The sequence below is a fragment of the Hyla sarda genome, chromosome 4, assembly GCF_029499605.1.
Source record: "Hyla sarda isolate aHylSar1 chromosome 4, aHylSar1.hap1, whole genome shotgun sequence".
Lineage (NCBI taxonomy): Eukaryota > Metazoa > Chordata > Amphibia > Anura > Hylidae > Hyla > Hyla sarda.
This window is the reverse complement of record NC_079192.1, coordinates 79,337,077-79,350,737: the sequence shown is the minus strand read 5'-3', so window position 1 is coordinate 79,350,737 and position 13,661 is coordinate 79,337,077. Positions and strand designations below refer to the sequence as shown.

At 42.3% G+C, this 13,661-nt stretch overlaps 1 protein-coding gene across 4 annotated transcripts in view; it reads right to left on the bottom strand.

The window, feature by feature from the left end:
• The window catches only part of LOC130368136 (hexokinase-2), a 72,303-nt gene that overhangs the window by 33,669 nt on the left and 24,973 nt on the right, over nt 1-13,661 (bottom strand). For all 4 annotated transcript variants that reach the window (XM_056571482.1, XM_056571480.1, XM_056571481.1 and 1 more), the window contains exon 2: nt 10,010-10,172. In XM_056571482.1, the coding sequence (XP_056427457.1) occupies nt 10,010-10,151 (142 nt within the window). In that variant the 5' untranslated portion in view covers nt 10,152-10,172. The remainder of the gene's footprint in view (nt 1-10,009; nt 10,173-13,661) is intronic.

Genomic DNA, 13,661 nt, shown 5'->3' with positions numbered 1-13,661 from the left:
CCCCGGGGATCGCTGCTGCAGCACCCCACTATCATTACAGCACAGAGCGAGTTCGCTCTCTGCGTAATGACGGGCGATACAGGGGCTGGAGCAGCGTGACGTCATGGCTACGCCCCTCATGACATCACGGCCCGTCCCCTTAATGCAAGTCTTTGGCAGGGGGCGTGACGACCGCCACGCCCCCTTCCCATAGACTTGTATTGATGGGGGTGGGTTGGGACGTCACGAGGGGCGGAGCCATGATGTAAGGATGCTCCGGCCCCTGTATTGCCCGTCATTATGTGCAGCGCGATCTCGCTCTGTGCTGTAATGATAGTGGGGTGCTGCAGCAGCGATCCCCGGGGTCCCCAGCAGCGGGACCGCGCGATCTGACATCTTATCCCCTATCCTTTGGATAGGGGATAAGATGTCGAGGGGCGGAGTACCCCTTTAATAAATCAACCATCACAACATCATATAGCAGAGAGTTCCATAGTTTCACTGCTCTTACAGTAAAGATTCTCTACCTGCCATTTTGGTGAAACGTTTTTTCTAGACAGTGGATGGTCATGTTTCAAGGTTCTGTTTTAGGTCAGACATAGGCTTATGGTAGTTATCTAAAGGTGACCCTAGATAGTTTCTTCCTTCTAAAGGAGCTAATTATAATAATAAAACTCCATACCTTCATCTGGATCTCCTCAATAAGAATCAATACCCACCTACCGCTAGAAAGTTCTTATTAGGGATCGACCGATTATCGGTTTGGCCGATATTAATCGGCTGATATTCACGATTTTGGACGTTATCGGTATCGGAAATGACCTTGCCGATAATCCGATAATGCCCCGCCTCCCACCCCACCCCACCGCACTGCACCACACCCCTCACCGCCGCTGCCCCATTGCCTCCCCCATCCCCGGGGTCGGCGGCGGGGGGGGGGGGGATAAATAGCCGATAACTTATACCAGAATATCGGTATAAGTTATCGGCTATCGGCCCTAACCTTCACAGAGTATCGGTATCGGCCCGAAAAAAATCAATATCGGTTGATCCCTACTTTTTATTATAAATTAAAAATAGACAGCATGTTATAGACCTAAGAAGCCAGTCAGATCTTTAGTAACACCAGCTTTTTATTTTTCTACCTTCCAAGACAAAACAGAGGAAGAAACCTACTGCGTTGTTCAGGTAACATTAATACCACTGCTAGGTACGGTCAACTAATATTACTTGCTAGGCAAGTATAAGTCCCTGTTGGCTTCCCTATTCATCTGCTCCATTCTTACTATAAAAAACCTGCATATCTAATCCAGCCCTTAGGCCTCCACCTCATACAGGGTGTGTGCGCTTATGTAACTACAGTATCTATCTATAGGGCCTTTAGTATCATTAAACCAGTGGTGTCCAAACTGTGGCCATCCTGATGTTGCAAAACTACAATTCCCAGCACGCCCGGACAGCCGTTGGCTGTCCGGGCATGCTGGGAGTTGTAGTTTTGCAACATCAGGAGGGCTGCAATTTGGACACCACTGCGTTAACCCCTTGACATGTTATAGTAAAAAGTCTGAAGTTTTGATCAGTGTTGGAGTCCAGGTGAAAATTTCAGCACATGGACCCCACCGTTTTACTAAATTTTACTTTTTTTTAATATTTAACTATTTAAATTCTTAACATCAGACAGTAACAGAATTTAGTATCCATGAATCTTTGTTTCGCATTAGTTTTAACCTTATATCGCACATAACCCGATCATACACATCTCTGACTTGTCCTGGTTCCCCACTGTAATACCAGATGCTGGGTGACAACCAGTAATGACATTCTAGACTTCATAGCCTGAGTAAGTGGAGGCCAGTGAGGTCCCCCCCATGTCACTAGGGGATCAAAGGGCACTAGTTTTTATATGAGGCCCAGTGACCATATAAGTAGGGTAAAGGTAAAATTTAGATGAGATCCGTATGTACGCTGAAATACATCTGGTGTTCATGTGGGATCCATTAGAGTATTTTACACTAGGCAGATATTGGCAAGAAAAGAGCGTAGTACAGTTCACTCCTACTTTTATATGTAGACACTGAAATGAACTGTGACGTTAGATGGGGTTGTCACCTTTCATGTTATTTGCTGACAGGAGTAAAGTATCTATCACCTAATATCAATCCATCATTCCATCTCATCTATATAATATCTATCTCATATGTATCTATCTATCTATCTATCTATCTCATATGTATCTATCTATCTCTCTCATATCTATCTATGTCTGTCTATCTCATATCTATCTCATTTCTATCTATATCTCATATCTATCTCATTTCTATCTATATCTCATATCTATCTCATTTCTATCTCTCACATCCATCTATCTATCTCATATCTGTCTATCTCACATCTATATATCTCATATCTATCTATCTATCTCATATCTATCTATCTCACATCCATCTATCTATCTCATATCCATCTATCTCACATCCATCTATCTCATATCTATCTATCTCATTTCTATCTATCTATCTCTCATATCTATCTCATATCTATCTATCTCATATTTATCTCATTTCTATCTATCTCATATCTATCTATCTATCTCATATCTATCTCTCATATCTATCTCTATCTATCTAATTTCTATCTATCTCATATGTATCTATCTATATCTCATATGTATCTATCTATGCACCTCTCTCATAACTATGTATCTATCTATCTGTCTCTCATTTCTATCACTTTCTGTAATATAAATAATATTTATCATATCTATAATATGTCTTTCATATCTATTGCTCTGTCATCTTTATTTTATCTATAGCTGTATCATATCTATTCCTCTCTCTTATATCTATGCATCTTTCTATTTCTCATTTCTTTTGCTCTCACATTCATCTAGATCTCTCATATCTATCCCTCTCTTTCATATATCCCTCTCTTATATCTATATCTCTCTTTTATATCTATCGCTCTCTGGTGTACTTCTCTTTTATATCTATCGCTCTCTGGTATATCTCTCTTTTATATCTATCGCTCTCTGGTATATCTCTCTCTGGTGTATCTCTCTTTTATATCTATCGCTTTCTGGTATATCTCTCTCTGGTGTATCTCTCTTTTATATCTATCGCTCTCTGGTGTATGTCTCTTTTATATCTATCGCTCTCTGGTGTATGTCTCTTTTATATCTATCGCTCTCTTGTATATTTCTCTCTTTTCCTCTTTTATATCTATCGCTCTCTGGTGTATGTCTCTTTTATATCTATCGCTCTCTTGTATATTTCTCTCTTTTCCTCTTTTATATCTATCGCTCTCTGGTGTATGTCTCTTTTATATCTATCGCTCTCTTGTATATCTCTCTCTTTTCCTCTTTTATATCTATCGCTCTCTGGTGTATGTCTCTTTTATATCTATCGCTCTCTTGTATATCTCCCTCTTTTCCTCTTTATATCTATCGCTCTCTTGTATATCTCTCTTTTCCTCTTTTATATCTATCGCTCTCTGGTGTATGTCTCTTTTATATCTATCGCTCTCTTGTATATTTCTCTCTTTTCCTCTTTTATATCTATCGCTCTCTGGTGTATGTCTCTTTTATATCTATCGCTCTCTTGTATATCTCCCTCTTTTCTTTGTTCTCTCTCAACATCTGGAGGAACCCTGGTTGGGAAACACTGCTGCCCTCCATCTCTCTCTATCACTCTCTCTCGTAACTCGCTCTCTCATATCTATATATCTATCGCTCTTCCTCATATATCTCTCTCTCATATCTATCACTTTATTTTTTGTATGTATCTCTCTCTCTCTCTCATACCTATGTACCTACCTGTCTCTCATTTCCTCTGCGCTCCCTCATATATCTCTCATATCTCTCTCTCATACCTATGTACCTACCTGTCTCTCATTTCCTCTGCGCTCCCTCATATATCTCTCATATCTCTCTCTCATACCTATGTACCTACCTGTCTCTCATTTCCTTTGCGCTCCCTCATATATCTCTCATATCTCTCTCTCATACCTATGTACCTACCTGTCTCTCATTTCCTTTGCGCTCCCTCATATATCTCTCATATCTCTCTCTCATACCTATGTACCTACCTGTCTCTCATTTCCTTTGCGCTCCCTCATATATCTCTCATATCTCTCTCTCATACCTATGTACCTACCTGTCTCTCATTTCCTTTGCGCTCCCTCATATATCTCTCATATATCTCTCTCATACCTATGTACCTACCTGTCTCTCATTTCCTCTGCGCTCCCTCATATATCTCTCATCTCTCTCTCTCTCTCATATATCTCTATCTCATATCTAAACACACATATGTTAAATACTATATCACAAGCTGAGGTCTCTGCGCCGCCGTCGCACAGCAATGACAGGATTACTTAGCCCTGGGAATTTTTCCATCCTCCGTTCTGACGTAACCATTGTACGTCAACATTTACGTCAGGATTTTCCTTCAGTAGATCAAACAATACAATGTTTAAACAATGGGAGTCCAACCCGAGTCAATAAGAAGGAACTCGATAACCCAACCTACTCCTTTATGTACACAGCTGGAGAGAGAAGACACCAGACACAGACTTATGTAACAATTAGCTGCCGATTACAGGACAGTATTTCCCCCCTGCCATCTTATAGGATACCAAATTTAGTGATAAATTCCTCAAAATAATGTGGACTAATAACAAGCTTATTTGCTACCATAGTTGTGAGTAGTGAAACCGTGGGTCAGGCGTGAGGTGAGTGAGATAACCGGTGTATGTTACGGTTTGAAGCGTACGGTCTGTAAGTATTTGGACTATAAATAAAAGAGAACTTGCTTAGTCCCTGCCATTGTGACATTTGCATAACTTCTTTATAAAGGGTTTTCTCCAGATCTTACAATAACATGACTACCCAGGTCCAGCACACTCGGATGGCTTTAACAAATGCTCAGCCATCCTTTACAAGGGCCATTAAATGATACTGCAGTGATAGCAGGATATTTTATCAACGTGGCAGCCACGCGCTATGCCAGGGTGGTTGAGATTCGCTTACTACAGTCCCTGCAGTGTTTTTTGCACAAAGACATGTTTTTAGAAGAGAAAGAGCTTCACTGCCCAAAGACATTCTTGTGCTTGCATAATCAAGACAGCTGCCAAGACGTCAGGCTGTGGCATGCCTCAAATCGCTTTATAAAACGTGTAAGTATATAGGAGTCACCCTGCAATACGTGAAGGGCTCAAAACACGAGTAGCGTTAATGCTACACAAATCATATTTACAGTTTTATGGGCATACAGTTCCCAGAACATTTCACAACCACGCGTGATCCAACAGAGAGGTGCTTGGGAAGTCATAGGATGGCCGCACTGACAAGACCGCTGTCAGCTAAAATATATATATATATATATATATATATATATATATATATATATATATATATATATATATATATATATATATATATATTCTGCTAAAAAAACATCTACCTCTGAACCCCCAAACATAGGTTCAGAGGGAGCTAGTATAGTATACCTGCTTGTCCATTGCTGCATGTTTATTCACTATACTAGACACTGCTGGTAGTAATGTATTTTTCAAAATGAACAAAGAATTTGGCATTTTGCAGACCTAAGCGCCAACCATCTATTGTTGTGGGGCAGTTGGGTGGCCTTTACATACATTATCTTATAGTAGAGAAAGTCAGTCAGTCCGGCACAGTACCCCGTGTCCAAGTGATACACTTAAAGGGGTATTCCAGGCAAAAACCTTTTTTTATATATCAACTGGTTCCGGAAAGTTAAACAGATTTGTAAATGACTTCTATTAAAAAATCTTAATCCTTCCAATAGTTATTAGCTTCTGAAGTTTTCTGTCTAACTGCTCAATGATGATGTCACGTCCCGGGAGCTGTGCATGATGGGAGAATATCCCCATAGGAGCTGGACAGCATCCTGGGACGTGAGTCATCAGAAAGCAGTGAGACAGAAAACAACTCAACTTCAGAAGCTAATAACTATTGGAAGGATTAAGATTTTTTAATAGAAGTCATTTACAAATCTGGTTAACTTTCCGGAGCAAGTTGATATATAAAAAAAAAAGTTTTTGCCTGGAATACCCCTTTAAATCCCTATGCAGGAGCTATGCAGGTGGGGTGCTAAATCTAAGAAAGCACACAACGCTATATTCAAATGCATACAGGTAGACGTAAGGATAGCACTCACCACCTCTGGAAGTTGTAGAATATTTTGTTTATTGCATGTGAATCATAAAGTGGCGGCGTGCAATGGAAGACATAATTCGCAGCGGGCGAGGATGCCGGGGCGCTGGAGCGCCCCGGCGTCCTCGCCCGCTGCGAATTATGTCTTCCATTGCATTCCGCCACATTATGATTCACATGCAATAAACAAAATATTCTACAACTTCAAGAGGTGGTGAGTGCTATCCTTACGTCTACCTGTATGCATTTACATACATTATCTTACCATTAAAATGAACCTAAGGGTGCAAACACAAGGGCTGTAGGCCGATATAGCCAGAATGAAGCCAGTCAGCAGATCAGCGAACAAATTTGCCAGCAAGCTCATGCATTGATTGGCTACTGCATTTCGGCTGCATGGGGCCCAGAGCCCATGTGTTTTCACCCTAATAATATGTTCGGCCCGCCTAATCACTCCATTTACCATATACAGCTGCCACAAACATCCCCCACATTCTCCTCATGATGTCTGTACATGAAATCTGCTTGATGCCTACTCTCACCAACTCTATAAAATATGTTCACATATCATGAAATACCGCAAGACTTGACAAATTTGTTGTCAGCAAATCAAAGTTAGAAGCCAGGAATTTTTTTGTTCACTATTTTCCCAGTAAAATTTTGCACAGCTAGTACTACGCTTACACTAACCCACTTATCCTGTATGTAAAACCCCTCCTGTAGGTTGATGCCCCCTTTAGGTAGGAGTCCTCTGCAGGTAGCTTGCCTCCTCTAGGTAATATACTAAATTCTGTCTGTGGTCCCATTCAGTGTAAAAATGTAGCTTCCCTTCTCATTCTCCCGCGCCCTTGTGCTGGCTAGTAGTGATGTGCGGCATAGGCCATATTCGAATTCGCAAAATTTCATGCGATATTCGTAATGAAATTAGCAAAATGCACTTTCGCGGTTATATCTTTTAACTAACTACGTTCCTACTGGTAGCTAGGGATGTTGCTAACCTCTGACAACTGTATTTGCAGCCTTCTCATTGGCCCACAAGCTAAAAGAAGGGAGGGATCAATGTCCTCTGGAAGTGCAGATTTCGCAAATTTTCACATATTCGCCTTCTATGGACCACAAGCTGGAAGCAGGAAGGGATGATCACTTTTTGTTTACACAGTACAAAAAAAAAAAAAAAACGAATATTCGTCATAACGAATATATTTTGCTATACAGTGGTCCCTCGCCATATGATGGTAATTGGTTCTAAATTAACGATCGTTAGTTGAAACCATCGTATGTTGAGGGATCCGTGCAATGTAAAGATTAGGACAGTGGTCTACAACCTGCGGCCCTCCAGATGTTGCAAAACTACAACTTCCAGCATGCCTGGACAACCAACGGCTGTCTGGGCATGCTGGGAGTTGTAGTTTTGCAACATCTGGAGGTCCGCAGGTTGAAGACCACTGGTATAGGAGGTTATACAGTACTCACCTGTCCCCGCCACTCACTGCTGCCCTGGATGTCGCCCTACATCGCTGTCGCCGCGTCCCGGACCGTCTCTGCTGCGTCTCTTCATCGCCGTCATCACATCGCTGCGAACGCCGCTCCTATTGGATGACGAGACGGCGTGCTCGATGACGACGATAGAGAGTGCTGGCGATGCAGGGGATCCCGAAGAGGACGGTCCGGAGCGCCGGTACAGGTGAGTGACACCCACAGGACCACACGGGGCACCTTAAATGGCTATCCGGTAGCAGCTGAAGCAGTCTGCGCTGCCGGATAGCCGTATATGCGATGGCCCCGACATAAAAAAGCATTGTATGTTGATGCTGCCTTCAACATGCGACATTATCGTAGGTCGGGGCCATCGTAGGTCAGGGGGGGGTCACTGTATTCTAAATATTTGCAAAATCACGGGGTGCCGATATTCACGATTAAAATCCGCTATTTGAATATTCGCGCTCAACACTACTGGCTACACGGCTTCCCCGCCCCTGAGGAGAATGTGACAATACATGTCTCCCTGCCTTCTCCATAGCATTACACGCCACTAAAGCAAGAAGCACAGGAGCAGTGGAGGAGGCAGAGGAGCGTTTATCATCACATGCTGATTCATAGGACATCATCTTATGGACAGGGAAAACGTCCAGACAGCACACGGGGATGGGAGAATGGGAGATGGAGATATATATTTACAGAATGAAAATCGGGGTGACAGAGAGTGCAGTAAATATGTAAGTGCCGTCAGCTCTGCAGCACAAACGCTGACCTAGGTGCCAGGATGAAATTCTCACTTGTTATGATGACCTGGCACCTGGGATTTGTCAAGCCCAGAAATACCCTATGGTGACTCCAGTGTGTATTTACAAAAGTTTCTTCAGCAGAAATCCAAGGATGACACAGGTATTCCTGCTGCTGATGTGTATTAGATCTAGCAGTGGATATGAATGAGGATTAGCTTCAATTCCCATTTATGCTCAGGGCAGGTTATGAAAAGGGAGCTGAGCTCTGTGATATAAGTTTTTTGTTGCATGATTTTTTTGAAAAAGCAGAGTAAGGGTGAAACTGTTGGTCACATGCAGCCAAAATGCGGCAGCCAGACGTTGTGCAAGTATGCTTACCAAATGGCGTGACAAATGGCCGACGCATTTTGGCTGTATGCGGCTGATGACTTTTGTGGTTTCACCCTAAATCCTGACTGGACTCCTATAAGAGACAGTGAGAGTCCTTATACCCCGCCCACAGAGTGTCTGACAACTATATGTACACAAACACACTGATATAGGGAAAGCTGTCAATCACTGTATGTGGGCGGGTTAAGCAGGACTCTCATTGTGTCTTCTAGGAGTCCGGTGAGGATCTTATCTCAGAAATCCTGCTCTAAATCAGATTTACCTATATATTAGAGAGCTTAGCTTCTCTCCCTCTATCATATCCTGTTCATCTTGGGACAAGTCTCGGCCTCTGAAGTTGCCACAAAATTAAAACAGATATCTTGCCACCAGGACTATGATCAGAGGTACTCTTTAGGGTACGTTCACACAGTGGAGGACCCTCTGTATTCTGCTTTCACATGTGCCTGCAGACACAGTGCGATGTGCGAGTCCCCACGCGCATGCTCAGAATACTCACACATCGCGGCAGCTCTCGGCCTGGCATATTGAGCAGGAGGAGCGGCCACCATATGTGCAAGTACACCGCGCATGCGCGGCGACTCGCACACCATTTCAGTGTGTCTGCACCTATCGGTGTATTGCCACTACGAGCAGGCACATGTGAAGGCAGAATACAGAGGGGCCTTCAGCGGCGGATCCGCAGCGTTAAGTACGCTGTGAATCTGCTCGTGTGAACTTACGCAGATTTGATGCCCAGGATTTGCTGCTGCAGATTTCAGCAAACTAAATGTCCATGTAAACTAAATGACTGATCACAGCTTCTAATCTGCAGTTACAAATCCTGCACATCAAATCTGCGCAGGATCCTGTATGTTTGAATGTACCCTTAATAAAGTGGTCTCCATACTGTGGACCTCCAGATGTTGGCAAAACTATAACTCCCAGCATGCTGTAGTCCTCCATCTGGTAGATATTAGATGTTTTAAGATCTGGAAAGGTCCTTTATTTGATCAAATGGATCCATAAGGAATAGTGTGATCTGAATCATAGGAGTAGAGTGGTCTCCATACTGTGGCCTTTCAGCTGTTGCAAAACTACAACTCCCAGAAAGCCCGGACAGCCGTTGGCTGTCCGGGCATTCTGGGAGTTGTAGTTTTGCAGCATTTAGAGGGCCCTATTCATATTACATCCCACATCACTTTTATCAGGTCATTACATAGTGATGTCATAATGTTGTCCTTACCTGTCCCATCTGGTGTGGACCGTACGAATGTGGGCAGCATCTTCACACAGGCGGTGGGGTTGGTTTCTGCCCCAAGTCCTTTCTCCATCTGCTTGCTAAACCTGTTTGATATCTCCAAGAGTGTCTCATCAGAGAGGCGCATGTGATAGAGGTACTTGTCCACCTGTAAAGACAACAACAGTGGTGACAATCCCTTGCAAGACCTTTTTGGGAATTTCTTTTTAGCAATTTCCACAGTACAAAAAAAAAACCTTAACCCCTTAAAGCAGAACGACGGGTATACCCGTCGGCTGCTGAAGTGGGTTTGCGCACAGCGACTGGTATACCCGTCGTTCACATATTTGCAGCTGCTGCTGCATCCCGGGGGCTGAACTTTTCACCTCTGGTTGTCTCCGGCAGGTGAGAAGTTCTGCTTAAAGGGGTACTCCGGTGGAAAACTATTATTATTTTTTTTTATTAATTGGTGCCAGAAAGTTAAAACAGATTTGTAAATTACTTCTACTTAAAAATCTTAATCCTTCCAGTACTTTTCAGCTGCTGTATGCTCCACAGGATGTTGAGTTGTTCTTTTCTGTCTGCGTACAGTGTTCTCTACTGACACCTCTGTCCATGTCAGGAACTGTCCAGAGCAGGAGCAAATCCCCATAGCAAACCTCTCCTGTCCTGGACAGTTCCTGACATGGACAGAGATGGCAGCAGAGAGCACTGTGGTCAGACAGAAAAGAACAACTCAACTTACTGTGTAGCATACAGCAGCTGATAAGTACTGGAAGGATTAAGATTTTTAAATAGAAGTAATTTATAAATCTGTTTAACTTTCTGGCACCAGTTGATTTAAAAAAATATATATTGTTTTTCATCGGAGTACCCCTTTAAGCCAGTTCCCCACTCCTTGCTTGCTATCATTGTATGATAGAGGACTGGGGGCAGCATATGACTGGCACACAGGGACTACCTCTATGGTAAAGAATCGCTTAGGCTGGGTTCACACTGTGTTTTAACATGTAGGATGTAATAGTCATAAAACATTGAAAAGTATAGCAATAATAATTAAGTATTTGTTGCAAACTTTTACGATGTAAGTCAATGAAAAATGTATTCTGCTATACAGCATACAAATCACATCCATTTTTACCATACGATTTTACCAATTTTGAGAGTATAAAACATGCATGTTAAAAACTTAAATACAAACGCAATGTGAACCCAGTCTTAAAGGGGTACTCCCGTAGGAAACTTTTTTTTTTTCTAAATCAAATGGTGCCAGAAAGTTAAACAGATTTGTAAATTACTTCTATAAAAAAAAATCTTAATCCTTCCAGTACATTTTATGGGCTGTATACTACAGAGGAAAGGTTTTTTTTTCGGCGGGGGGATTTCTCTCATATCATGACCACAGTGCTCTCTGCTGACCTCTGCTGTCCCTTTTAGGAACTGTCCAGAGCAGCATATGTTTGCTATGGGGATTTTCTCCTGCTTTGGACAGTTCAAAAATTGTCAGCAGAGAGCACTGTGGTCGTGACATCAGAGAAATCCCAAAAAAAAAGCATTTCTTCTGAAGTATATAGCCCCTAAAAAGTACTGGAAGGATTAAGATTTTTTTATAGAAGTACGGTAATTTACAAATAAAAAAAAAAGTTTTCCACCGGAGTACCCTTTTAATATAACTTTAGAAACACAAAGATGTAAGCCTGAAGTGCTGTTTGTGCCATTTTATCACCTATAAAAATGAAGTGCATGTTGGCAAGTGGAAACCAGAACAAATAAGAACGTCCACCATGGCCCTCATTTACTTAGAAAATCGGGTTGTAAGTCTATCTTGCTTTCTTACCCGACTGCTTTTTTCCCCTGGTATTTATTATTATTATTATGTCGCATCCTGTTTGTCGCACGTGGGTTTTGTTGGTTTTGGTTTCCAAGTCCTCTGAGTTGTCGGGAAAAAATCCACAACAATTCAACAAATTTGGGTTGGAAACCTTTATAAATACGTGGGAAAGCTCAGAAATGTTGGGTTACGCCCCTTTTTCGGGTTTGGGAGAATCCACATCGGGTCCTTCGGGAAAAAATGTTACATCGTGTCGCAGACTGGCGCACGATGTCTGCGACATATCGCAGACAAAGATGCGCCAAAAAAACCCGACAAAACAAGTCGGGTTTAGAATAGTTAATGAGGGCCTATGTGTTAGGCTTTATACACTGACATACAGAAGTGGTTCAGAACACTATAAAATGAAAGAAAAGGAATGTCCAGTGCCTACTCGTGGAAAAGGAACTTCTTTATTCATTCAGTTGCCATGGGAAACAACAGGGACTCAAGTAACGTGACGCGTTTCGGCCCAAAGGGCCGAAACGCGTCACGTTACTTGAGTCCCTGTTGTTTCCCATGGCAACTGAATAAAGAAGTTCCTTTTCCATGAATTGGCGCTGGACATTCCTTTTCTTTCATATGCTACGTGGACGAGTCCTAGTCCAGTCCAAGTGCAAGTGCAAGGGTGAGCTGGATAGATTTGTTTCTATTCAGAACACTATAATGACTCCAATAAGACTGTAATTACACAGTATAATATCAGAACACTCCCTATAATAACTAGTCACAGTTTCCGACTTCTCCAGGATGTCGCAGAGCCAAAACTCCTAAGTCTTTTTAATCCTCAAATAATAAAGAGGTAACCTTAGTACAAGACAATCTCAAGACTGATAAGAGACTCCTCAATGACATCAGCAGCTCAGGCTGTCTTGTATGATCTTGAGATCAGGATCTGACTATGGGTTTTGTTAATGACTTTATCGTCCAGCCGGCCCTACAAGATGTCACTGAACTGGACTGGAATAGGTATCACTTGGGTTAGTGATACATTTCAACATAAGGCCATGTGCAGATTGTAAATTCCAAACCCACTCTCTCTCACCTTGGATAACCACCAATACACCTGGACTGATTTTTTTTTTTTTCACTGATCACCATGCCGATTCCTATTGTATGGACTATGGGTAATAAAAAATATACCTGGCTCCTAGAATGTTGAAATGTTCATTCGAATCTAGAAAAGAGACTTTTCTTCCAGCCTAAAAAGCACCAGTCCTGGCCTGGGCTGTGTATGAAATCGTAGCTCGGTTCTTTTTGTGGGTTAAAAGGGGGTGTCCGGAAAAAGGACCAACCTGGGTATGGTGTCAAAAAGTATAATAAAGCAGCTTACTTATATAATGGTATTAGCCATAGTGTGCAGATCTCTCTATATCAGCTGAGCTCTCTCCATTGTAGCCGCAACATTACATTATTCTCTCCGATAGAGCTCCCGCCCCAGTACCCCCCTACCCTTCTGTCTGCTCAAGATGAGACCATTGGGCTCTTAATATTGCTCATTCGATTTTAAGACAGCAAGAAACATTTCCCAGACAGCAGTGAGCCTGTTCTGACTGAAATGACCGTGACTGAGAAAGGCTTCCTATTGTCATAAAATCTAATAAGCAGTAATATAAGCTTCCCCCTTTCACATCACTGGTCTTGTTCAGAACAGAAAGAAGGGGAGGGGGGGAGGGGAGCAGGGACTTGAGCTCTGCTTTCAGAGAGTGTGACATGATGTTACAACTACAAGCCAGACAGATCTGTGGACGATCTTTGTACATGGTTAATAACATTGTATTAGTAAGT